Source organism: Rhopilema esculentum, chromosome 4 (assembly GCF_057945365.1).
Source record: "Rhopilema esculentum isolate cy_ngs chromosome 4, ASM5794536v1, whole genome shotgun sequence".
NCBI lineage: Eukaryota > Metazoa > Cnidaria > Scyphozoa > Rhizostomeae > Rhizostomatidae > Rhopilema > Rhopilema esculentum.
In genome coordinates, this window is record NC_142818.1 from 1,281,018 (window position 1) to 1,308,577 (window position 27,560).

Below are 27,560 nucleotides of genomic sequence, written 5' to 3' on the forward strand. Positions count from 1 at the left end.
ACGGAGGACTGCAAGGAAATACATATACACCACTTGAAAATTGTTTTATATGCTTTAGGCAACATACCTAATATAAAATTCATCTCCGTATGTTTCAAGACAAAAAATCCGGGAGGATTTATTTTACATTCACTGCAAGCAACATGACAAATCGTTACAGGCACTCTGCCAGCCAGTGACTGGAAGATAGACTTAAGGCAAAAACTTCGATATGCACTAACCAAAAGTCAATCTCAGTTCGGCCATGTGCGCAAATAATGTATGGTTTATTAAAAAACAATTACATGATTTCAATCAAGATTGAAAACACTTACCCAAATGACCTCAGCCATCGGTTTTGCTCCATGCAGTTCGCAAATCGACGAGTATGATAACGAAAATCCACCTAAAACATATTACATTGGCTGGATTGTTCACTTCCGTATGAAAGCGAACGCTTAAACTCGCAATCTATCTTTTCTGTTTCGATTAGCATTTTACGACGTTCTGTTTGGATAAAGTCAGCTCAATCAAAATTGATGTCAGTCTTACAATGTGTGGGTCACAAACCAGACAAAAGCATCAGTACAAATAATTCATCAGAAACCACAGCCCGCGGCACGATTATCACGAAACGGATTAGAGTTGGAAAGGAAAAGGGATTAAGACAAATATGAAAAGCTGCAATATGGACTATAACGGCATCTTTTCTTGGCAAAATTTGAGAAAAAATCTTAAGCAATATGTAAACTTTTCCTTGCTAATATGTTTTAGTGTTTGGGTTGTGTTCAAGGATGCCTATGAATTAAATTTATCACTTGTGCAATAAAGGCTTTCAATGCGTGCTTCTGATTATAAAACTATATAAAAATTCAAAATTACATGTTTAGTCAACAAATCTGTCCGCTTAATTTCTGAAAATTCCCATTTCATTCCCAAATGTCAATTTAAAATTATCTATTTTCAAAGGCTTCTTATGTCTTTGGCAGAAAGCTAAGGCTCTTTGGCTGTAAGACAAACACATACGGTTTTCTAATATAGCCTGCACGTATTTGCTTTACGACAACGAATGTGCACGAGAAGGGTGATTCAGTGTCGCATTAACCACAGGGCACACTGGGCACTGTGCCCAGGGCCCCTAGGGTAAGAAGAGCCTCAAATATTCTCGACTGGTCAATTAACCCCTACCCCCTCAGTTATGAAGGTCAAAGATTTGCCAAGGATGGCTTTATTTTGTATATCCTCCCTCGATCTAAATTGTACTCAACCATTTCACAAACAATCAGTGAATAAAAATAAACAGTTGAAAATGAATACCACTCACCACATGGTCCCATATCAGTATCAGATGCCGGGCTAGCAAGTGCAACAGCAAGTTTTGTGATATTTTCAAGTTTCTCTGAAGGCTCGATTTTTAACTTCAATTCATTGCTGAAATTTGTGGTAACATGAATGTAAATTTCTATATATGATCGAGTAATAAAAAATCTCTAATTTATCTTCAAAGATAAATAAACATCAACAAAAGAGTTACAGCAACGTAATGCTATTTCCCACCTGCGCTTAACTTCAAAATAACCTTATTGTACTAGAAAAATATTTTAAAAACCTGAATAAATCTTATTTACCTCAATCACTTTCTGTTGGGTGAGTATAATGCAGTTATTTTTGAACATATTTAGTAGGAAAGTTCTTGCATCTCGGCAAAGTGCTACCGTACATTGTTGGAAGAAAACATTGCAACATTTGACACGTTTGAAATTTATTAACTCAAATTGGAATCATGAATTCTAAGATTTTTACGAGTATCCCAAGGCATTGGACTGTTAACTGTAACATGGGCAAGCTAATATGGAGTATCTTTTACAATGAAAATAGAAACATAGAGAAATAAGACAAAGGTCGATCAATATAACATGAAGTGACCTTTCAGTCTGGTTTTAAAACATTATCATGTAAGTTTGCCAAAAGGAAATGGCTATTTTGGAAGATTACACGCTTTTTATAAGAACACTTGGCTATAGTTTCAGCCTGTGGTTTCTTATTCTTTGGCATCAATTCAGCATAACGTGATTCTTATTTTGTCTCTAATTTTTCTAATGGAATTTCCTGTGCAAAGTAGTGTCCGGGCACAAAGTGTGCTTGATGAGGTAATTAGTGCTATTTTGCTTATCGCTCTTTGTCTTTCTGTTGTATTCTTTCATTTTTCGATTTTCGCTGGAATTTTATTTCTTGAGTTTAGTTAAATTTGAGAATCCCTTGTTTTTTATGTTGTTCTTATTTTTTGGGCAAATTTCAGCCTGGTGTTTCTTTTACGGGTGGTTCTTATGAAGAAAGCGTGCAGTTTGTTCGCCTTGGCAATTTTACCACTAGAGTGTCCTAGTCTTCATTCATTCTGTTGGTTGCTCGCTAGCAATTTGTAAGGTTGTTTCCTACAAATGGTTTATTTAAGGTAGTAGCGTGCTTCAAGAGGGTGTGGCTTGTAAAACTACATTTCATCAGAAGGGGTTATTCAATGGGTTGATGAATGCCATACCCTATGCTTGAGCCAGGAAAGTTGTGACGCAGCAATGCAATAATCTGAGCGACAATAAACTGGATATCATCTTCACTTTCTGTCGCTATAGTAACTGACACCGGTTTTTCATGGACCACCTTGAACTGCAGCTGGAACAAATAGAAAAAAAACCTGAAGTTGTAAAATCTTCCTGCAATCTTGAATCGAAAACAAAAGGTTCAGGGGTCGCATCAGCATGCCTGTCAAGTTAATGTTTCTGACTGCGTGAGATATATTGTTCTATTTGATTAATTCTATCTTTTCCATTGCTCCAGAATCTTCTTGAATGCGTGAAACTCGCAAAAAATGTGAGAGAATTGATAGGTCTGCATCAAGGGCGGGCTTGAAAAATAGAGCTTGCTGGCCATAAAGTCGGAAGATCAGAAAACAAATTCATTTTAATAAACCCAAAAAGTCTAAGCCCCTCGTTGCTACCACTACTGGAGCAAACCAAGGAACTCTCGAACCCGAGGGGTCTCGAATAAACAGGGTGGGTGAGAATTTTTCCTAGCAGTCCCTTTAAAGTGGAAATCATCGAAATAAATACATACCGTTTTCTTTAAATAGAAAAAAATGAATTTATAACATAACAGTATAATACATTATATAGGTCGTAATGATGCTTTCACTCTTTCTTCTAGTTCGCGATGGGTTCTCTCAAACAATGAACATCGTTGGGTTCATCTATTAGTTTATTAATACACCACACAAGGCTCGAAAACAAAAAATGGAGATCTTAAAAAGGATGCCATAGGTGGATTAATAGCGCTTACTCCGGACTCGAAAGTAAGTTTAGTCCGGACTTGATAGGAACTTTGTATGTAGTGGATTGTGCAGATGTAAAATAATACCATGTAAACCTGTATTCCCTTTTTGCTACGCGGTTAGAAGAAACAAGGAAGTCGAGAAAGATGAGATGTCCAGAAAAAGGATAAGAAATTGAATGCCTTTGATACGGAGTCAAAATGGAACTGAGTCCAGATTATCCGTCGCCAATGGATACAATCGGTTTCACAAAGCAAAACACGTCGGAAAACACATGATTTAAAAATCAATGTATGTTTTCTCAAATCTGAGAAACAAGATTACTTAAGGGTATTTGTAAGATACTTTATGCTTGAATAAAAGCGATCTTAAAATAGAATAAAAACAAATGGAAATTAAATCAATTAAAAGTCCCCCCCCCCCCCACCCCTAGTACAACCATATCAAAAATATATCAAGAGAATCAGTTATCATTTTCTGTTGCATTGTCAATAGATAATTGAAAATAATTAATTAATAATTTACAATTAACATTTAATGATAAAAGAATTGACACCAATTAATAAAATTTTAATCATGTTGGCAATAAAAGGTGTTCCTTCAAAAAGTTAAGCTTCAAATTTCAAACAAACAAAATTTTGAATTCACTTTTTTTATAAATGGACAATGAGAAAGTGACTGGCAAAAAAAAATATCACAACATACCATGCATGGTTTTGAACTTTCCACTGATTTGATTTCAAGCAAATGAAAGCTTGTTTCAGCCTATAGACGTAAGGAGAACAAATAATTTAATAGCTTGAGTTAGCTAGCATGTGTTCCAGACCCCTAACTTGAAAATAGAGGGTCTGTGTAACCGAGAGCATTATCGCATACAAGCTTTTCCCAGGATCTCTGGGAAAAATAATTTATGCGTAAAATATGCGGCATACTGATATTTTCTCAAATGGTCTTGTTATTGAATGAAGGTGTTTTTGACAACATTCACAGTGGCTGCAGCATCAGTTCACTTGAAAAAATTACCCACAAGAGACATTGGCGGATCTACAGGGGGGGCCGGGGGGGCCATGGCCCCCCCCAAACGATTCGACAACGAGAAACTTTGAATGAAAAGACAGTAAATACATTAACTAAACATGTAAATTGATAAGGTAAAAGTTTTTGCATAACAAGAAACTAGTTGTTTATATAACTAACAAACCAAAATTACTTATTACATTACATGAGAACACTAACTGCGAGCATAGAAACATGAGAGCTTTGATTGAGTAATTTTGTGGAAATCAGTGATCCCAACTGATGTCAATATATTCAGAAAAGAATTTGAAAAGGAAGTAGCTATATCGTAGCAAAAACGTTATCGGAGATTTTGCCTTTGAAACGAAAAGCTACATGCGAGCTCATTTTGCGCGAGAAGTGGTGTGTTTCAATGTTGAGTATTGCGATATAATAGCAACGTCATTTTGTCCATCTTTTAACTACTTACAGCTTTAATGGGATTCGTCTTGATTTTAATGCTGCGAATGAGTCAATGAGTTTATCGCTCGTTGGTGTTCTGTCACGGTGAACTTGCAGAAGAAGTAGGGATTCTAATCTCTCCTCAGACATTGTTGACCGAATTGCTGTCAGGGTACTATTCAGTTTAGAAAATAGTCGTTCGGGTTCTGCTGTTGTCACCGGTAGCACAGTGAGAATGTTGAGTAATGTATGCAAATTAGGAAATACATCACCTTGGCAGTCGCCTAAAGCGCCGATAGCGGTATTTGCTACTGTACTTGTTCCACGTGACAGCCATTGCTGCTTCCAAATTTCATACTCTCCTTCAACAATGGACAAGGGGTCTAAAAAGACTCCGTATTTTAGTGCTGCAGGCAAAATATCTTGCCAAGTTGATTCTTTGACGAAACAAGGCAGAATTCTTGTAAGCGTCGCAATCTTCTGCTGATGGGGACCAAATCTTGCTTTCATATCTCCAGCCACTTCATCAAGAAGAGGTAAAAACACATTGATACGATAATAATCAATGGCTTTTTGATTGGCTTCACCTGCATTTGATCTGAACCTGGATTGACTGACTGCTCGAGGAATTGCGTGCATCTCTTCTCTGGTCACTCCAATATTTTCGCCAAGAAGCATTGCCTCTTCAAACATCGAAGCAAACTCATTTTCTTCACCTTTACGCCACGTGTAAAGCTTTGACTGTGTCGCAGAAATCGTCGACATTGCTTTCACAAGATCGCTACCAATTTGTTGCAAAGAACGGGACACTGGGCGAAGTACAGCAGACACTTTCTCGGCCAATACTAGCGCTACAAGGAACTGAGGGTCTTGCAAACTTTTTAACAATCTCCTGGCATCTTTTCTTGTATCTAATGAGTCCCAAGCGAGCATTTCCTCCAAGCACACAACGATGTAAGGCAAAAGCTGTCGTGCAACCAAAACTGATTCATGTCTTTCGACAAATCTTGTTTCACAGAGGGTCACCAACTGCCGTCGCTGAAGCTCTTCAATTGATTCTCGTGCTATGACTGCTTGCAAATAGCTGTTTCTTTTCGCATGCTTGAAGAAATTGTTGATATCTTTGATGTCATCCATGCAATGTCTGATTGCTGGTATCTTTGCGGCTCGAGAACAACTTAGATTTAGCGCGTGCATGCAGCAGTGGAAGTAGTCAGCGAGTGGCGCAGCAGATTTGATAAAGGAGCAAACACCAACTCGCTCACTGGACATCGATGCAGCACCATCATATCCTTGACCAACGAGGTACTGCAAATCCAACCCAAGCTCACTTATATGGCGGAGTAGAGTCTCCCCTATTGCCTTGCCACATAGCTTAATTTCATTGTGCTCTGTTTCATCTGATTGGTCACTGCTTTTTATGTCTGCAATCAGGTCTAAAATTGCGACCGGTTCTTCTTTGATAATTTTTGGCACATTTTTTGTGTCAACGTAACGAATTGCAATGACCAACTGTTCTCGTTTCGCACAATCTTGGGTTTCGTCGGCCATTATTGTCCAGAATTTTGCATTTTTTACATCTCTTACTATGTCCTCTTTGACAATATTTCCTGCACAGGCAATTAGCTCGTTTTGTATCGTTTTGCTTACCAAAGAAGCATTGCGTTTGCAAGATTTCAAGTGATCTTTCAAGTTTGTATCTCCTCCCCGTACTCTCAATCGCAGCAATGCCCTGAAGTTTCCATCATTGTGCTTGGGTTCCATCCCAGTTGAATCTACTGGTCCATCATCACGATGGCCTCTAAGCGCAATATTTTGCCTGGCGCATGTTAGAAGGGTGTCGATGATGGGAACCAGCGCAGTCCTGTTTCTTTCAATCTCTTTCTGCCTTTCAATGTTCATTATTGATCGAACGTCCTTCTCACTCCCAGGTGTTGCACGGCTCAAGAACTCCGTGTACTTTATGGCACATGTCTTATGAAAAGATGTTTCTTGGTGACTTGTGAGGGCTCCATTTTTCCCTGTCAAGTCTGAAAAGTTTACAAGAGGCTTGTTAACAAGTTTGCCCATTGACTGGCCTGCTCCACCTCCGTATTGTGCACCTCTTCCACCTCCACTCTCGCACGTCTTGAATAAAACGCAATAAACACACCAAGCACCGCAACATTTTGGCTCTCTGCTGACAGCTAGCCAGGGGAAGGTTTTCAAGTGATTTTCACCCAGAAAACGCTTCGTTGTCGAGGACATACCAACCATGAGCTGATTCTTTGGTTTTTTCTTTTCAGAAAATGGATATTCATCCCTTCTCTGCGGCACCCACCTCTTCGATAAATATGCTTCCCTTTCGTTATCTGTCAGCTGTTCTCCTCGTTTTGTTTTCATTATAGCTCTACCAATGTCATATCTATCAGATATTGCAACATTTACTTGTGTCGCCATACAACAGAGGTCTGGGTGTGTTTCCTCTTCAGGACAATCCTGGACTACCGCAACTTGGCTTTGTGTGTCGAATTCTTCACCAGTAGATTTTGATTCAAATTCTTGGCAAGTGGTAGTTTCACATGTTTTAGAGATTTCAGGGTTATCTCCAACTGAACTGGTGCGGCTACTTTTTGAGAAGAATGATTCAAGAGTTCTTGATTTCTTTGGCGGACCAGACATTTTAATCAAACCTCCAGTCGGCTTTATTCTCTCGCTTTCAGTGAGGCAATAAGTTGCAAGTGGATGTGTAACACAAGAATTATGATAAGCCTAAAACAATAGTTCAATGCAAAATTAGATGTGACCGGATCTCGCGGCTCATATGGACTATGGTTTAACACAAATCATGACTGCGATCATGAATGAATGACGTCTGCAAACGTTAATGGTTGAGAAAGTTATGGCTAAAATGGGTTACAGTTCAAACATTGTTCATCGTGTTATTGCGATTGTGATACCCAAAAAGCGTCACTATTTCCAACAAAAGCAAAACAGTACCTATAACTACTCAGCTTTGCCTGTTATGCTGCGATGAATTTTTGGTGACTACCCATTTTGAAAATTTACCATTCAAATTATACGCACCAAATACGTGGGGACTTTTGCTCATTTTCTAAATCTTTTTTTCATCTTAAGGGTACGTGTCTTATGCCGGCTTCTTGAACACAGGAATTATAATGTCATTCACGAACTCTGATGCGTCATAGTTCCCCTCCCAAGTCAAGCGCGAAAGCTGCTGACCAAATATTCAATATGAATATTTGTAAAGGCTGAAATACACGATCAGTTTTTTATGTCAGTTTTCCCCAAAGTTATTTCTATATCCGTTTTTCATCAGTTTAACTAAAGAAGCGCGTGTTTACACGATTAGCCAAAGTTCATCAATTTTTCATCATGTATTTTAGCCTTTACTTCGCTTGGAAGTTTCTCGCAGCAATGAAGTTTCTTAATTTTCAGTGTTCTGAGAGTGTACCTTCTTATGAAATTTTTTGATAGAAAGGGGCGTTTCCCGCGTTCGGTGAGACTTTGAAGGGCGTGTCTGTGAAATTTTCGCAGGCCTCCTCTTCTTTCATAAATGGCCCTCCCCAAACGCAGACGCTGGATCCGCCCCTGACAAGAGATTATATTGTAACTTTCATTGGCTAGCTACGTGTGAGACTGCTACTTTCAAGTTAGGGTTCTGGAACACAGGCTAGAGTTAGCAGCATAAGAGAATAGCACTGTTTGGAGAATTTATTTTGTCTAAAGCTCATCCAAAAGCAGCAAAGGATATGACAAGAATATAACAACATTAAAAACTGCAGCCAAAACAAATAAAAAGCCTAGAAAAATATCTTGTTTCTTGGCAGATAATAATAACCCAAGTAGTTTAGGCTAGAAAACAAACTTTATAATGCTCAAGCTTTTTTCAATGGATTCTTCTTACTTCATTGTTTTCTTCAAATAAAATGCAAATCCACAAATAGGAAATTGTTACCTTGAATGGTGTCTTTGTAGAGAGTATAAAAACCCTGTTTGTAGATATTACCTGCAATAATAAAAAATAAAGCTAACAATACACTTTCCTTAAAAAATGATTCCTATTTTTTGCATTAGCATTTCCACAAACAGAAATGACAGCCGACCAGAGCAAAATAAATGAACACAAAGTTAGAGAACTTGGGAATCACGGCCAAAACTAACTTCCTTGAATTGAAAAGATCTTATGACTTACTGATGTTTTTCAAAAAAAGTTCAGTTTCTGCTAAAAGTAGCTGTAAAAATACTTTATAAACACATGGATTTTCCTAAATGAAGCTTTTAATTTTTTTTACTCAAAATCACATTTCAACTTTCATGGTGTTAACTGGAATTGTCTCTGTCTGCTTTAAGGAACTAGACAACATTTTATTAACAGCAGACAAGGAGGTTTTGAGCTACAATACAAAGTTTTTAAATGTTGCCACATTAAACACAAACTGTAACCTAGTGGATATCCCTTACAGATTGCTCAAATGTCTCATATGAATTAAAAAAACATTAGTCTTGAAATATTCATCTAGAGAAAAATAGGGTTAGCAGTGACAGTGGTTACTCAAATTATTGGTGCTTGGTTTTTAAAAATAATGTTTTTAGATTTATTTATTATATTTCTATAAATCTAATAAAAAGAAATCTATTAGATTTACTTTGCCTATATTCAAACCAAACGTTTTGTCCAAATTTAGTAAGAATTCAGAAAACAAACTGAAATAACAAGAGCTGACCTAAACATGGTTGATCAAAAGGGGTACAATTTTTGTTCACAATATAAAAACAATGAATCAGCAGAAGTCCTATTATCAGACTTTGATGTATCATTAAATGACTTATTACTGCATTGTATTTTATCATATTTTACATGTTTACTATTTGATTTTACAAGTTAAATCGTAGGAAGTACATTGCCAATTAAACTATACTTTAAAAAGCTACATTATGCATAATTTGTAGATGATAGTAAGCAGGCAAAGCAAACAAGCAATCTCTTTCAATTTCAATTTCCAGAAACTCACACATTTCAGGATTCCAAAAGAATGCTGATATTACGATATCAGTTGTTTGCAATTTCCAAAGATCTGAAGCTCTCTAAAGGGAAAAACTTTCAAGAACATGAAATACACTAAACTAACCAAAAATCTACTGCCTCCTTTTTCAAGACCAACTTTCTTAAAAAATGTGACATTTCCTGATCTTTGGGGAATTGCCTTTTGAACTTCTACAATAAAAGAAAAAAAGCTGAGATTATTTAAAAGAAAAATTTACTGCAGCCCTGAATTTCCAGTCTAATGCTTTTATGAAGAAAAATCATAAATGGCCCGTAGTTCTTCATCCTGAAGTGAAGAAACTCCATCAAAGAGACAAAATAAAATAAAAATTGTAGTTAAAAATAGACAAGAAATTTTGAATATTACTCAAATATGCTGAATATTACTCAGTTTTGCTCTTATAATTCTTGACAGTGTTTGTATACATATAATGATTTTATCTTCTGGGAAAACTTTGGAGTTATATAAGGACCTTGGCCTAAGCAAATGATTAAAACTGTTTCAATCTATTTCCATATCATTGATTTACAGTGACATTACTTGTTGATGCCATCGATTAACTTGCATAAAAAGATGGAACAATTCAAAGAAAAACCTTTTGAATATTATAAATCAAAGCACTGTGGATGTAGAGGCATAATTTACACCGAATATGTAGGCAAAAGCAACAAACTTTGCAAATTGTGTATCTGTATGGTATAGAATATATCAGTTAGACATAACTGACGCTTAGAAGAGGATGGGAAGTTAAACTTGTTTAAACACACATCACAAACAGTGAAGAAGGCATCATGACTAGATAAGCATTGCCAATCTTTTCAGCCTAGATTTAGGAAATCTAAACAAAAAGTAAAACATTCGGATCAACGAGGTTTTATCCTAAATCCCTGCCTAAGTTACGTGTGCGTGCTTTGTCAGCTTTTTAAGAAACAATCGTTGACAAATCTAAATGTAATCTTTGACCTTACAATCGGCATCAGAGGGCAATTAGCAGATTAACAACAAATTTCTCCCTGGAAACAATAAATCCGGATATGGGAAGCCGCTATACAGAAGCAGTTGATTTAAAAACGAGAAACTTCAGGTGGATGGAGCTCTTAAAGTTAGGTCAAAAGTTTTACGGCCTGGCCTTAGTGCAGTTTCTCCAACCGTGCGTCGAGATTACATTATGAATATGAAATGGTTACCTACCACTAAGTAAAGTTTGCTCTCCTTTGCTTTGCTCCATGTTTTATTTGAAGTCTTTTATTTGCATTCCCGTGCACTAAATTCAATCAGTGCGGGAACCTTCCGAGATGATTTAAGATTTCCCTTCAGCTTGCCTTGGACACTTCCTTCTCCAATTGTTTTTGCATTGCCTCGTTTCCAATTTCCACTTGCCCTGCCCTGCCCACTGCCCACAAACCGCAACAGGTGCAGTTGCGATGTTTCAAATCAAATCCAATAAGGTTATTTTAAGCATCTAATTTTCCCAAGCTTTAATTTACGAATAAATATGAAACGAACGTATTTCTAAACCTCACTTCTCCAAACACTGGAAAATTTTGTAGGGGTTGAACAAAATTTTACTTTGTATGAATTTAACCTGGCTATATATTAGAACAGGGGGGGGGGGCTCTCTCCTCGATTAGTTTACCTATTGAGAGAGCTCCTCTTTTAAATAATTCCCCGCATGCAATTTATTATTTAGCTCCTCTTTGTATGTCTATTGTATTTAGTTTTCTGTAACATTGTATTAATTTTTTATTTTGTTTTGTAAAATTATCTATTCAATCTATGTAGTTTAGTTATTTGTATGTACTGTAGAATTTTAAATTGTATGTGGAGAATTTGAATTATATATGAACTGAACCGAACCAATATGAAGCTCTTTAATAAACTGTTTCCAAATTGCTTAAACGTTACCGAGTTTGAAAAATTCCAGATTGGTTGTGCAATTACAAATGAATGGAGTGCATATCATTCTAGTATCATTACAAAAGTGACAAGATCTAAATAAAAATAAGCCCAACGAACTGCAAATGTTTTACAATTGCACAGAAAAAGGTTCAGAAGGAGGGGTAAAAGAAAATTTGTTTGCCATATTCTTTTCGTGTAAACAAAACAATGTCGCTCGCAAGGCAGATCGTAACAACAAGATGTCCATTTGTTTTTCATTTTTTAGCTTCTCGTTGCTTTCAATATTCACGTCATTATATCATTTACATCTCTAATTTTAGCATATCTATTTGTATTAATCATGCAAAACGTGTAGGGCTTTGAAAGATGTTTTGGGTGAGTCACTGTAAAAGTGACAGTGTCAGAGTGAGTGAGGGGTGAATCACTGTTAAGAATCTCGTACACCGTTCACAAATTAACAAAAAAATATCTAAAATCTCTTAAGAATTGCTGAAATCTCGAAATCTTCAAAATAAATCATGAAATCAAAGAAATCTTATCAAAATCTTAAAATTGCTAAACAAATATTGGGATCTTGAAAAGAAATCTTAAAATCGAGAAAAGAAATCTTGAAATGCCCAAAAATAGATAGCCTCAATCTGACTCTGAAACTCGATGTGACATCACCAAAATGATCACGTTATTCTTATCCTGTGACTCAGCCTGGCTAAAGAAACACAAAGTTACAAACCTTTGTGGAAACTTTTTTTGGGTTTTATGCTATGGCAGATAAGATAGGCAGGCACGAAATAAAAGGACTGCTAAGATCTTATCACTAACTTAGCCTGGTAAAAATGAGATTTGAATTTCATTTTGAGCAGCCTCTAAAACAAGGTATGTAAAAGTTGAAAACCAAGTGGCCCCCGAAGATAATCTAAATGTTTTCAGACCCGGCACTTAGAATAATAAAGAACCCCTGACTTAAACAATAGTGCTTCCAGAAATGTCATGCACTACTGTTGTTTAGTTTTCTTAGAAAAAATTTATTGTGTGTATTGTTGGAAAAGCAATGTCGAAAAACAAATTAGCCAAAAAGTAATAATATGGAGCCATGGCCAAAATTCTCTGGTACTACTGAAGAGAGTTGCGAATGTTCTTTTGCAAGGTGCTTTTCTTTTTATCTAGATTTGAGTGCAGAGTACAAGAATAGCATCAACGTGGTTACATGAGCAGGGACCGATTTAGACTGATTGGAGGATTATGGTACCTTCAGGTGACTGGAAAATGATGGAGACGAACACCTTTTTAAAACTCAGTTTGAACTGTAAGATGAGAGGATGAGAGGATAAAGTAAATTTTTGCATTATTTTGCTACTACCGACTACAAAAAGGCTTTTCACCGAATCGAACCAAAATTTACCAAAGGACACAAAAAGGGGGGGGGACACAAACCGCTAAGTCCCTTACATTAGAAGTGGCTTAAGCCATCTGCCAATCGACTTTACGCTTGTTGATTGGCTAACCTCTACAAACAGATGTCTTTAAGAATCCACATTCGTACCAGTCGATTGCCTTCAAGCAACATCCCTGTTGTCCATTTTAATCAATGATACAGTGGATATTTTAAGTCATTGTCAATGATCTGTGTCCTTCGAAACAAACATTTGTAAAAAACCTAAAAGGCATCTACCTTTTTCAATACACGAAACCATCACAACATGATGGAATTAACTGCTTTCGCATATTAGTATAGCCAGCTTGCATCGAAGAAGACAAGATAAAAAATCATTCACTTAAAACAACATCATATATTTTCATGCATATTGTACATACTTAATCGTTACATACATGGTATTTTTTTCTTATTTTGAAAATACGACTTGAAGCAGCATAAAGTTGTGTCAAGGTTTTTACTGCCTTATGTGCATACCTACTTAACAAATTCACAAAATCCATCTATATATTTACAAGTCCCTATTTCAACTGGCTCATTCCTTTAATTTCTGCCGAACATCTTTTTCATATTTCCTGGCAACCACAGCTTTGAATTCTGCAAAAAATAAAACACAGATTAAATGGGCAATCATAGGCAATTTTATAATCTCTTTTGGTATCAAAAACCATTTCAATGGAGCAAAATGGATTAAGTTTACAGATTGATAAAAGACATCATATCAAACAAATTTTATCATATACTAAAAAAAGGTTCCTAAATACGAACTTTCTAATACTACCTTTAAATGCTATTCATCGTGATTATATATCAATAAGGTACATTAGACAGAGGTTCTTTCAAGACAATTCATTGCTGTTTGAATGAATTAAAAATATATACAATAACATAAACTGAAATGTCATATAATTATTAATATATGCATAAGGTTTGAAGGAAAATGTCTGTTTAACCGGTCTGTCATAAAGTGCTTGCTATCGTACAGGCAGAGCAGTAAATTCTTTGTTACATAATGCAGGACGATTCTAGTTTGCAGCCACGAGTCTTACGCTTAATTAAAAACCACGTGACTGTATAATGCAATCATACGGTCTGGTGACCGCATTTAGCCTGAAACTCAGAGTTTTCCTGCTTCATCCCCCAAATAAAGGTTTGAATGAAATGTATAAAATTGATAAATGAATGACTTTCATTTGACAAATTTCACGAAACAAATCGGGAAAAAGCAACTTACCTTCTTGATTATCCCACAGTGATGCCGCATAAGTGTTTAATGGACTCTCGTTATTTGGTTCTGTTTAAAAGACATGAAGCATAGCACATGAGACTTGTGAGTTTCAAAAAAAATATATTGGATAGATCGTAAAAAATGTTTACTTGCTTTGATTTGGTATTTCACTGAAAAGTACTCTTGAAAAGAGAACAAATTTCTTGGAAAAAGGTAGCAATGGAATCTTGCATCCAGCTGTCTTCCGTTATGTCATGTAATATTGCAAAGCTAATTGCAAAATTTTGAAAAGCAAAGCAAAAGCATAAATTGGTTCCGATACCCAGCAGATTCGCAATTGGATATATGGAAATGTCAAATCCTCATTTTTCTGAAGAAATGACTAATTCAAGCTTGGTAAAATGTGAGCTTGGTAGACAATTTTCATTAAAACAAAAAACTCTGACTTGATTGCCGATGAGCGTCTGGCAAAATATACTGTTTATGTGAAACTTTCTGAAAATGTCAAAAGATCTTTTCAAGTAACATATTTTATACGTGATAAAGGTAGAACACTAATAACCTTTTATTCATCTATATATTAGCTGTTATGCATTGCGTGCATTCACTGCCAAGATCACAATCTTCAATTTTGTAATAAAATATGCAAGTAGAGACATTATTTTTTGTTACTGTTGACAATCGCTTCCAACTGCCTTACACTGCCGTAAGCCCAATTTTAGTTTGAAAGGACTTTCTACTTCGTTATCTTTTTGTTTCTGAACTTTAATCCCAACTCGGTTTTGATGTCAACACACAGTTTTGGTCTGGCCTTGATTTGATGTTGACGCACTTACTCTACAGCACTGTTAGGGGCCCATCGCCCTGAGACACGACATTGTGTGGTAGGGATGCCATTTCCTTTCCACGCTGCTTTGTACCTCCCTAGTTTGTTTCAATTAGGTACTCGTTTTCAGCTTAGTGAATTGCGGGACGCCGGGATCAAATGCCGAAGCGATGGCATGGCAGTTGAGCGCGTTAACCACTCGGCTAGCTATAAAAACATTGCAAACGTTCCTAGAAAGCGAATTTCCACCTGATATCTAAACCAGTTCATCCTTAACCATTGCTATTCAACCTATATTTGTTCCACTGTCAGATCTTCAGGGGCAAAGAAGCCGGAATAAATTTAAAAAAAATCCGATTAAATTGGCTTAAGAAGTCGGAAAATTGATGAATGCTGCCATGCTATCGGCGTAGACAGGAAAAACATCAAAACATGATGATTCAGTGTGTTGAACCTCTGGTATTTCTAGTATAGCTCACGTCTACCGATCAACCAAATTGAATCATATATAGATTGATATCTTATCAAGGACTATCAAAGTAAATCTAGTCCACCAATACAGAGCCTTTAAAAACTTTCTTCATCCAATTTATTTATAAAACTAACGAAGGAACTTGCTGATAATATTGGTAATGTTATCTCTAAGCCCTGAGCTAAGTCGATGATGATATTAGGTACTCGTCTTATAAAAGGATTTGTGAACTATTCACCCCTTCATGGTGTAGAACAGACTTATTCTAAAATAATTATGTATGTTTTACTCTCAATAAGTGAATGGACATTCACTGCATCAAGCAAGGGCTTCCTCCCAATCAGCCAACCTCTTAATCAGCTGATCTCTCAATCAGCTGAACTTTCAATTAGCTGACCTCTCAATCAGCCGACCTCTTAATCAGCTGACCTTCCAATCAGCAGACCTCTAAATCAGCTGACCTCCAAGTGAGAAATTAGGAGGCCAAATATCCTTATGCTTGTTGTGGTAATGTTTTTCTATGTGAGATCATTAGTAAGTGCATTAGGGTTTAGGGTTTAGCAAGAAAATGTCCTTTATGTAAATAGCAGATACAGTGAGCAACAATATGGAAATTGAACTTGGGAAGTTTGCATAAGTGTAACTGTGTACAATGTTAAACATGAGATTTAACAGATCTTTTAATGGCTTTTTATTCTTGTTATCATAAACAATTTGGCAATGTTGATAATTTACCTCCAAGAAGACTTTGTATTGATATAAGTATAGTCTTTACTTCATATGACGGTGCCCATTGTTCCTAAACAAGAAAATTATTCAACAGTTGAAGTTTTACATATATTTGAAAACATAACTTAGAATAAAAAACAGTACCAGTCACAAGATTCACTGAATAAACCATCAATCAAAGCTTAAATATTTCAGAATTTTTTCAACAAAATTATAATGATGAGCATCTTCAGTTTCAAATTTCAGTATCATGTTTAAATAAACATTATATATTTATACAGAATTAATGATAACTAACTGCTGATTGTGAATTAGACTATGGCAGGTGCAAAATATTTAAAATTGTTTCAAACAAAAATATAAAAAAACACATCACAAGCAGAGCAACATGTAAGAATTTCAGCTTCTTCAATGATACTTGAAAATCACTGTGATATGTAAAACTTATGCAAAATGTAAGACTTGGCAGGGAAATAAAAGATGGCATCGTTTGATGAAGTTTTACCCTTCTTGAAAACAACTTACTGTCATTTTGTAAGGTTTGAAGGGAATCATTGCTATTTACATTTTATCATGCACCTGCCATAAATTTATTCTCAAATAATTGCATTAAGTTTTTGTTTTTGAAAAAAAAGGAATGTGAGCAGAATATTTGTTTTTTAAAGACTTGTTGTATTCATACTAAATGTGGTATTCATACTAAGTTACGTGTTTAAAAATAGACTGTATTATTTACTTTGTTTATTATGCATTTGTTTTGAAATAACTGAAAAATTAAAGGACAAAGAATATAGTTTTCTGACCGATTCATTATATAGTGCAGAAATATTTGGTTTTATAGGCAAAATCTTAAGGCAGGATACCATAGTAGCTTGCCATGTATACATCTATAAATTGCTCAATAGGTAGAGGACAAAAGGGTAATTCCATGTCAAATCACCCAGTAAAACTTGGAAATGTCACCCACTATCTCAGATTCTCTTCATTTTCTGTCCAAAGGTTAATCACATAGAGATAAGGAGATTTTGAAAATTTCAGTTCAATATCTTCTCCCGTTAAAAAGTTATAGATCTTTGAAAATTGAATAAAAACCCGCAAAATTTGCTTTTTCCGCCATTATGGATTTCGCAACTTTTCAAAGTGCCTCACAGATTCTTCAATAGCTACCTTTCAACAAACATTTTGGTAATAAGATTTTGTACTATAGTTATTTCAGCTATGGAAAATCCAAATTTTTCATTAGTTTTCCCTCAAAATTTACCTGGAAAAAGATATGACACCTTATTTGGAACAATACAAAACAATTGATGACGTCACTAAGTAAAAAGTACCAATTGGTAACTTTTGAATATCTTTTGTCTATTAGGTAGCACCAACTAGATATTTGGCATACATATACAGCATACAATGCTGTTTATTAGAAAAGTGTTTAGATGTTGGTGTCTTGCCTAGAAATAGAGAACCAGATGTTTACTACTTTTGAATTTTCATTAACGCGAAATACCAGAAATATCAAGTTTGTCACATAACTACCATATGATAAGCAAGTAAATCTAGGAAAATTCTTAAATTTCTGTTCTTATCAAACTATTTTTTGTCTAAGTTTCTCTTCAATTAGTCTGATGTCCTCATCTTTTATATTGTACTGTCGTCCAGTAACAGTAACTGGCGGATTCAGTGGTGCAATAATATGACTTGATGGGACATGACATCGGTCTTCTCGTAATGGCCAGTTATATGATCTAGATGGGTATGATGGGTGCATGAATTTAATGTCAAAATCTCCATGTTCCTTGTCAATGTCACAAACAATACCAATCCAGCAATTCTCATCATATCTGCACAACACAAAATCTGAATTTTTTATTTCCTCTTGTTCCTCCTGGATCCTACCAAGTCTGACATCAAAAAGAAGGTCAAAATTAGTATCTGATGAGACTCTTTTCATTCCTATGATGCTTCCTTCTAATGGTTGAAAATGATGGTAAGATCTTGTTCCTGGGATCGTGATGGCACTTCGGAACCTACTTTCGAGAGTATGGCGAACATTCCCCATTTCATGACATGAAATGAAAAATACTTCAATCCCTTGAATCTCTCTTTGACAGTATTCAAAAACATCTTTTGAACTGAGTATTTGATCTTGAAAGGGTCTTTGTAGGCTTGCCCTAGACACAAGCCTTTTGAGGGTGCCTCCTATCCCATCGCAGGGGGATTTTCCATGTGATGTTGCAAAAAAAGACCAGGTACATGAAACATCAAAATCTTCTTTGTGCCGTGAAATGTTCAGAAAGTTTTTGCAGTTTTTGTACTGGGCAGCACATCCATCACTGAAGTATAAAACATGCTCTAGATTGCATACCAGGTTCTTTTTCGTAAATGATATTGTATCCTTTACTACTTTGTAAACAAAGGCTGTGTCATGGCAGCAATCATCTGAGATGAAGCAAACAGATTGCTGAATGGTCTTTCCTCTTGACTTATAATATACTGCAACAGGATGAAGTGTGCATGACTGTTGATTCCAATGGAATCCTTGCACTTCATCCTGCACAACAAACTTATAGTTTTCTGCAAAGTCAAGGAGTACAATAGCGTCATTATCCCTCAGCTCATCCTTTCTTTGCCTGAGGTAAGCAGCTTGGGCTTTTGCAATGTATGAGTGTCCTGTTAGATCATTTAATTTCTTGACCAGTAAAGAAATGAAGTCGGTGGCTGGTAAGCATTGGCTTATAAGTTGTGACCTGTCTACAGTTGTCCACTGCTGGAACTTGATTTCCAGGTAGCAATCATCACTAAACTCATCAGGATCCTCAAGTATTTCCTTTTGCAAGAACTCTTTTAGTCTGTCTTCAGAAGGACAGTTTTTGCATCTATGAATCATGCATTCTTTGGAATCCAAACTGCAGACCAACATTTCCATCAGTTCATTCCTATTTTTTTTAATTTTGATTGCATTAAGCATCAAGACAACATTCTGGTGAATGGTGCATACACACACAGAGTGACTTCCAGAACATCCAACTGAGATACACCATTTTGGTCGAAGCTGACAAAACTTTGAAAAGCAAACTTTTATGTGAGGGTTGGAAATCTTGAATGATGCATAAATTTCTTTCAAGTCACACAGGAGTAAACGCTTCTGAACATGTACATTTCTTCCTATGCTGACATAATCCTTTTTTCCTGGCATCTGCCTGCTATTCTCATCGTTACAGTAAAAATTCTCAATAAGCTGGGCAGTTTCAGCAGGCAATGTTTTCCCACGTTTTCTTTCTGGAAGTCCAAGAATACCCTTTGCTGAGCATACTGATCTTGCTTTTTTTACCATGTATTCAGAAACATTAAACTCTTTCTGTGTCTTGCTGATTGACCAGGATGGTGGTGCAAGTGTTAAAATCTGAATTTGTTCACTTTTGGTCGAAACTTTCATTTTGTCTTTCATAAGTTCCAAAAGTTTGTCAAGATCCTTAGCCTTTTCTTCCTGCTCTTCCAATTCATTCTGATATTTTTGACTTTCTGATAGCTCACTTAAGGGTATGCAAATGGCTTTAGCAATTTGCTCCTTTATTTCTTTGCCATGAGTATCCAGCCTACTTGCAGCTTCGCTAAATTTCCTTTTCCCGTATGAGGGTCTTGAGTGTGCTGGAATGCTGTGTACTTTAATTGGACTTACATCAAGTAAATCCAAACTTCTGTTTAATTTCTCCCTACCATCCAGACGCTCAAAAGACTGAAAGGATACATCCTCAGTGTCATCATTATCGTCATGATAATCAATATCATAACTGTCATTGTTTCTGATCATTGTCAGTTTCCGTCTGCATGTTGGACATAATTTCTTGCCAGGAATTGTTTCGATTCCAACTGCTCTATACTCATTCCATGCTTTCAGAGATATAGGCCTCAATGAGCCTTTTACAGCTTTCTTGTGCGTGTGTAAGGGATCACAACACTTGGTTTGAAGTGTCTTGTATTGCTGTAAGATAGATTGCTCATGATGAAAACATATCAGAAATTGTGAATCAATACTATCCATCATAGTCCTAAGCCTCACTAGCTCCCTCTCTTCTTCACTCATTTCTGTAAGGCTTTTAAACCCATTTTCTCTTGTAAATGTCAGCAAATGACAATCCTCATTTAGAAAATTTCCCACTGAACATTTTGCAAGTTGTTTACTGAAGGCCATGTCAGATTATAGAGCACTATGTTCTTGTTCTTTCAATAAAACAGAATGAATGATAACTGCTTAACTCAAACTTGATGTCGTTTTTCAACCTTGGTGTGATTGTCTAACACAGGATTTGCAAAGAACTTAAAATACCATAAACTTCCCTTTCTATTGTTGTCTCCTTTGTTTCCTGTGATTCTGTATTGATTGTGTCTGACTCACACCGTTCACACCTGCCTAACAGGATTGAAAAGCATTGGGAATTATGATGCAACTTGACATCATCACTTTAGACAATTCCTCTGTTTTGTATAGGTGTCCTTTCCTCTTCAGGAAAGACCTATAGAAATTGTCCTTTTATGTATTTATTTGCCTCTCCTTTTCTCTCTGTAGAATTGCTGCTATGATTGATCTTCACTTTTCAATAGGCTTGACAATAGAGTTGTTTCCTGATTGTTTCTTGCTTTGATCATAAACAAACATCAGAATTCTCATTAGTTTGAAAAAGTTAAAGAGGGAAAGACTTTTCCTGATACATACTTCAAATGATTTCTACCCATTACAATAGCTTTGATCTGAGAGTTTTTGTTGGCACATAAGTGTATGTTTGTTTCAAACTGATCATAGTGGAATTCAATTCAGAACTTGTTATTCAAATAGTAAAACAGAAAATTCAGAATTTTCCTAGATTTACTTGCTTATCATATGGTAGTTATGTGACAAACTTGATATTTCTGGTATTTTGCGTTAATGAAAATTCAAAAGTAGTAAACATCTGGTTCTCTATTTCTAGGCAAGACACCAACATCTAAACACTTTTCTAATAAACAGCATTGTATGCTGTATATGTATGCCAAATATCTAGTTGGTGCTACCTAATAGACAAAAGATATTCAAAAGTTACCAATTGGTACTTTTTACTTAGTGACGTCATCAATTGTTTTGTATTGTTCCAAATAAGGTGTCATATCTTTTTCCAGGTAAATTTTGAGGGAAAACTAATGAAAAATTTGGATTTTCCATAGCTGAAATAACTATAGTACAAAATCTTATTACCAAAATGTTTGTTGAAAGGTAGCTATTGAAGAATCTGTGAGGCACTTTGAAAAGTTGCGAAATCCATAATGGCGGAAAAAGCAAATTTTGCGGGTTTTTATTCAATTTTCAAAGATCTATAACTTTTTAACGGGAGAAGATATTGAACTGAAATTTTCAAAATCTCCTTATCTCTATGTGATTAACCTTTGGACAGAAAATGAAGAAAATCTGAGATAGTGGGTGACATCACCTAGGTGACTTGACATGGAATTACCCAAAAGTCAAAACAGGAACTTGCAAAAAAGTTAGCAAAAACATACCTTCAATATATCAAGACAAATGTTTCCTTTGTCATCCACATTCGGATGAAAACAGGGTGAGGTGAACTTTACTCTGGGTGCCTCACATGGGTATTTATCTGTGAATTCTAGTGACAATTTGTATGTCAAGTTTTCATATGGCTGAAAAAAATATGCTTCCTATTATTAGGTGCTCACAAACTATTGCAAACATATTAATTTGTAACTATATCAAAGAATTTTTTCAAAGATTGTAAAATGAGAATAGATGGGCATATTTTGCCTGATTTTACCATTTTTATTCTGTTCAAGTGGAATCAAGTTACTGGGTAAACTACACAACGTTTTATTTGTCAATTTTGTATTTTTAAAGTCTTCTTTTCACATTTTTTCATTGGTTAATTTCATAGTTTCATTAAAATCTTTTTTTGCATCAACATATTTTAATGGCGCATTCTCCTTGTTTATCTAGAAAATTTCTGCAATGAACCAAGGCTTAGTACTGCAAAATATTGCTTCCTCTGCCATTTAGCCAACTCTAAACATGGTTCATGGTATAAAAATCAATTTACAAACAAACATTCTCAAGAATTAACTGAAGCTGAATAGAAGTTTTTGCAATTGAATATGTTTGCAAAATGATACAGATGCTATATTAGGTGAAAGAAACAATAACAGAAACTTACTGTGTCAGCAACACCCACTATTGTTGCATTCCAATGAAATAGGTTGTCTCCAGAAGGAAATGCCGAGATACCTTTTACTGGAAATGTCTAAAAGAAAAATACAACTATAATAAAAGAAGACATCAATTGTGGACATCTAAGCATAACTTCCAATTCCTATTCCCTTTTTTCTGAGTTTGACTACAAATGAATACCATTGGTCGAAGATTCAAAATGGTGGATTCTTAGAATTTTACCTCAGAATTCCTGAAAATTCATTTACAGATATCTCAAAAAGTACTACAGGTTAATGGTCTGAAATCTTCAGAATGTTCTATTCCTATTAGTTAGTACACAATATGTGGAAATTAGCCTTGGAAATTTGACATGGAATGACCAAAACATATTCTAAAGGGGATTTGAAATGCAAAACTGTTTTTTTATAATGCAGATAAGAAAGCATGGAATCTTAATTTCAAGGTTTCAGTTAATTATTATTGTCCATTTTGATGCAATTCTGCTTTTAATGTCATTAAATTATAGCCAAGTGCTCAACCATTGTCGCCAATTTTTATGGCACAAAATGCATGATGTCACAAACACCATGTTTTTGTTCCTTGAATTCAAATCATGCACAAACTGGAAAGTTCAGTTCATTCAGTTCAGTTACAAATTGAGGAGATCTATGTAACCTTTGATCCAAGATATATGAGAATTTGAGGCTAAGGAAATGTACGAAGGATATGCGCTGGCTGGTACTGCATTGTGATAGGAGAGAGTGAGGGATAGGAGGAAGTTTGGAAGGAATATTCACTTTTAGCTGCCCAAAAAATACACTTTTTTGAAGTTAATCGTGTGGAAGAGTGTTAGAATTTTCATTTTATCATGAATCTAGTATATTATTTTTGAATAAATATAAAATTATATTACTTTTGACACACTATTTCTACATCCAAATAAATCAAGATTGTTATCTTGGGTTTGCAACTCACCAGTTCAACCAAGTTAAGATCAAGTTAATTTTGCATTTCAGTTCATCTTTAAAGGGTTACAAAGAGCTCTCTCATTAGGTAAACCTATAGAGTTTTTCAGTGATGATATCACAAAAAATATTTTCCCAATCTTGGAATTTGGAGCACATGGCCTGTAGAGCATCAAAGTGGCTGTAATATAGTCACACAAGGACAGGCATTTCCCTATTCAAATCATGATCTATTTAGCAATTTGATATATTTTCTTGGATTAAGAACTAAGCCAAATTAAACGTAATCAGTTGGCGAACTTCAAATCTTTCATTAGCCCTTATCTTTCTCCTTCCATCTTTTTGGCATTTCAAAATAATTTTGCATATTCAGAGGTGCTTCCCAGTGCTATTCTACACTTCTTTGACATCATACTTATGAGTTCCATCAAGAAGAAAGCATGATTCCATCTTGTATGGTTTGCAAAGGAAATGTGATGTCAGGGATGGAAAAGATTATTTAGTGCCTCCAACCTGTATTGTATCCATCTGTTATGTTCATTTACCCTGTTTTTATAATTTATTTGTGTTCAATTTTAAAGCCTGTGCCACACCCTTGCGACTTTTTAGTCTACAATGTTCAACTGTTTGTATTTGATAGCTCTTGGCCACTCTGTGAAGTGTTGTATATATATAGTCTTGTATAGACTCTAAATACATGTAAAGTGAATTTTGAGCACAGTTAAAAAGGTGGAGCGAATGTCCTCTTTGTCAACTTTACACACGAGCAGTTGCTTCACTAAAAAAATTAACAGGAACAACAAACCCAGAGTGCTGCGTCTAGTCTTGCAAGATAAGGATTCATTCCAGCAGAGTGGAGATGTGAGGACTGAAGATACAAATGAAGAAGAATTTGATGTACACAGGCTCTGTCCTGGCACAAAAGAGCTCAATGTGCAACTCAATTTCAAGGCCCATAGCTAAGGCTTGCAGCCAGAAGAAACTAAGATGGACTAATGAAGAGATTTTGAAAATTTTGAATTTTATGAAAGCTGGACCTTTCATTTGGATGTTTTTGACAAGAAGGAATATCATTTGAAGGATAAAACAGAACGAGCCCTTAATGATAAGGAGTAGGCCTATTATATAAAAGCACCTTGTTTATCAACCGTGTTTAGCAACCTTGCTGCCACAATTTAGCAATTGAGGCTAATTGTTCTCTTAATAGAGGCTTCAATTGCCTTCAATTTTGAAATCAAGTGAATCGTTGGGAGTGATTGAACACCCCTTTTAAAACTGCTTGGCATTTGCTCTGTTTAGCAGCAAAAAATCAAACGTTTTAAGTGAAAAATCAAGAGCAAATGCGGGGCTTAACTTCAAAACATACAAAGTACAGAAACATTTGCAAGTAAGAAAGTTTTGCGTGCACTCACCATGCCACAAGACTGAATAAGATTTATAAACAGATGTGTGGACCTTCTGTGCCTTTACCAAGATTTTACAATACATGCTTATATTAGTGACAAATTCTTAAATAAAACCCAGAAGGTTCTCTTATTTTTACCAAAGAATCCAACATAAATTTGTACAAAACAATTTGATATAATTTCAAAAAGTGCCTTCATTATAATGTCAAAAATTAAAATTTTGCCTCTGACGGGCAGTCACTGTTTGCATCCTTTTTTCAGCCCTGTGTGCTGTTTTCAACATATAACTGCATCAACAGTCTTGTATGAAAAAGAAGATTCGTCTTCTGGTTGCCTACTGAAGGACATAGCAGTGGCTACTTTTATATCAATTGATTTCCTTCACTGTTCTGCAAGTACTCTTTTATCAAACTCTCAGTTGCAAGTTTTCATTAAGAAAGAAAATCACACTCAAAGATAGCCTTATTTACATGCAGCTATTTAAGATGAAGTCATCACATTGAACTATTGTGGTGGGTAATACTGAGAAAATGTTAAGCCCTGGCAGCTGCAACTGGTACTGAGAATATCAGTCTAATATAATTTTTTGAAGAAGAGACCCAGTGCTCTAAAATAAGACAAATTCTTTTCTCAACCATAGAGAAAACTGAATGCCAAGCACCAATGATAATATTTATTAATGCAACCATTTATTTGTCAAGTCCACCTACATTTGATTTCTTGTTAAAGTAATGAAATTCTTTAAACCATTATTGCCATCATTTCAATGAGGATATGCTTTCAATTCTGTATTCATATATCCTTCAACTTTACTATCTCCCGAGAGCAATATCTCCTACCATGAATTTTTTGGCATCTGCATTTGCATATAATTCCTCTAGAGAGTCTTGAAATAAAATGGGTGACTGACCATCACTCTCAACCAAAAAAGAGGGCAAAAAGTCTTTTTTTGGGCAGATCACTAGTGCATTTTAAAAGTTAGAAAGTGAACTTTATTGATTTTCTAAAAATATGAAGTTTTGCTGGACATGCTTTGCTTTGATAAAAAATGAATTAGTTTGTGATGGAGATTTTCATTTGAATTAACACTGCTAGCTTAAGATGCACAACATATTCATAACTAGCCCATCACCCTTCTTTGTCATATAAGTTTTAATTCTTCCATTTTTATTTTTTAGGTTTATTGCGCAATTATTACAGCTAAACCGTTAAAATGCACTTGGTTTGTACAGGCGCTGAATAAAAATCCCCAATTTATTTATGGAAGGTTTGAAAATTGTTCACTGCTCTAGTGTTCGACAAAACTGTCTGTCCAACCCGTGATATTTATTCATAGACGTCTCTGTATTTTTTAAAAATAGTGAAAATCTTTCACGTTAAACTTTCCAGTCAGTAATGGACTCACCATAAGCATTGTTAGATCAAGTTGTAACCTGCAACGAAACAAACAAAAAATTACTTATTTCGAATGTAATGTAAGGAAAGCTGATTTCTTAACTTTCAATAATTTAAGCAAATTAATGCATCTGTCTTACAAAAAAAGGGGAAACAACCAAGAAATTACAAGCCTCAATACAAGAAGCACAAAAGAATAGGGCCTAACAACGTAATAATCCAACCTTCTTGTGACGCTATGCGAGCAAGCAACGGGTTGTGACTTTGACTCGGCTTTTTTCACTGTGGATTCTCGATCCCCAGCAACTGCAGATCTTCTCGATGCTGTTGTAGACATTTTTATGAACTATATTATCAACTTAGAGTAATAAAGTCGAATCTAATGCACTTTCAAACAGCCACGGGCCACAAAAATCAGCTACAAAATGTATGCGTTTTAAAACACCCCGGTAGACCACAGCTGAATTTTGAATAGACCAATCAAAAGCATTCGTCGATACGAGACTGTTGTTGAAAACGAGTCGGTCACGGGGGCAAAGGGAAAAAGGTTGGCAGGTGGGCAGGGTAAAATTTTGAATGAAACAATAGCGCCCCTGCTAAATAACCATCCTTTTTAAACAAGCGCCCCAGAGTATGGGTGATTTTTATGCGTATACCTGGCAAATAAGTGGGCCCATGATGAATAGGCGCTGCCCCATTCATACAAAACTAACTTCTTTCTCGCCACATTTTTTCTTCAAAAATCAAATTAATTCTTTGTGCCATTAGTTTGAATTGATGAAAAACAAATTTTGAACGAAGTTGCTTTCATTCCATTTCCTTCCAACCTTTTTTAGAAAAGTTTGCCCCTGAGATATTGAAGTCTGATTTACAGAGAACCATGTTAAAAACTAATCTTTTAAATACAGTATTCTCTACAATTAGCGGACACCGTCGGGGCACGAGCAAGGTGTCCGCTAATTGGAAATGTCCGCCTTTTGGAAAGTTTAGCAGTGTAAGTCCCAAATTTGAAAATAGACACAAGTTTTGAATTTAAAAGGTGTAATCAGTGGTGGCGCCAGGGGAGGGCTACAGCCCCTCCGTCGGAAGCATCTAGCCCCCCATCGGAGGAAGTTATTGAAAAGAGGTTGAATCGTGGAGGTGGCTATGGTCTGGAGATTCCAGTAATTTACCACTTTCATGGACGAGAAAGGTTGGTAAACTGGGCTTTA

General features: G+C 35.6%; 3 protein-coding genes across 4 annotated transcripts in view; all 3 read right to left on the minus strand.

Moving 5' to 3' along the window:
- The window catches only part of LOC135691126 (F-actin-uncapping protein LRRC16A), a 30,754-nt gene extending 19,593 nt beyond the window's left edge, over positions 1-11,161 (minus strand). For both annotated transcript variants that reach the window (XM_065208893.2, XM_065208892.2), the window contains exons 1-7: positions 10,999-11,161; positions 9,892-9,977; positions 8,718-8,768; positions 4,007-4,066; positions 2,516-2,646; positions 1,304-1,410; positions 315-385 (exon numbers count right to left, since the gene is read on the minus strand). In XM_065208893.2, the coding sequence (XP_065064965.2) occupies positions 315-385; positions 1,304-1,410; positions 2,516-2,646; positions 4,007-4,066; positions 8,718-8,768; positions 9,892-9,977; positions 10,999-11,035 (543 nt within the window). In that variant the 5' untranslated portion in view covers positions 11,036-11,161. The remainder of the gene's footprint in view (positions 1-314; positions 386-1,303; positions 1,411-2,515; positions 2,647-4,006; positions 4,067-8,717; positions 8,769-9,891; positions 9,978-10,998) is intronic.
- A 2,317-nt stretch (positions 11,162-13,478) lies between these two features.
- Positions 13,479-26,789, minus strand: LOC135691138 (putative ubiquitin-conjugating enzyme E2 C). Its single transcript, XM_065208910.2, has 7 exons — positions 26,574-26,789; positions 26,360-26,387; positions 22,588-22,674; positions 21,923-22,063; positions 16,400-16,463; positions 14,373-14,432; positions 13,479-13,735 (listed from the first exon to the last, which is right to left on the minus strand). The coding sequence occupies exons 1-7, from the start codon at positions 26,684-26,686 to the stop codon at positions 13,674-13,676; spliced, it is 555 nt and encodes a 184-aa protein (XP_065064982.1). The 5' UTR covers positions 26,687-26,789; the 3' UTR covers positions 13,479-13,673.
- Positions 16,470-21,916, minus strand: LOC135685878 (uncharacterized). Its single transcript, XM_065201970.2, has one exon. The coding sequence runs from the start codon at positions 20,580-20,582 to the stop codon at positions 17,976-17,978; it is 2,607 nt and encodes an 868-aa protein (XP_065058042.2). The 5' UTR covers positions 20,583-21,916; the 3' UTR covers positions 16,470-17,975.
- Positions 26,790-27,560: the final 771 nt, after the last annotated feature.

Excerpts from the sequence above, each read along its gene's own strand:
- LOC135685878 (XM_065201970.2), bottom strand. The coding sequence starts at position 20,582 with ATGGCCTTCAGTAAACAACTTGCAAAATGTTCAGTGGGAAATTTTCTA.
- LOC135691138 (XM_065208910.2), bottom strand. The coding sequence starts at position 26,686 with ATGTCTACAACAGCATCGAGAAGATCTGCAGTTGCTGGGGATCGAGAA. Across the intron at positions 22,064-22,587 it reads TAGTGGGTGTTGCTGACACA|CCATATGAAAACTTGACATA; the intron begins GTAAGTTTCTGT and ends TATTTTTTTCAG. Across the intron at positions 13,736-14,372 it reads ACTGTGGGATAATCAAGAAG|AATTCAAAGCTGTGGTTGCC; the intron begins GTAAGTTGCTTT and ends TATTTTTTGCAG.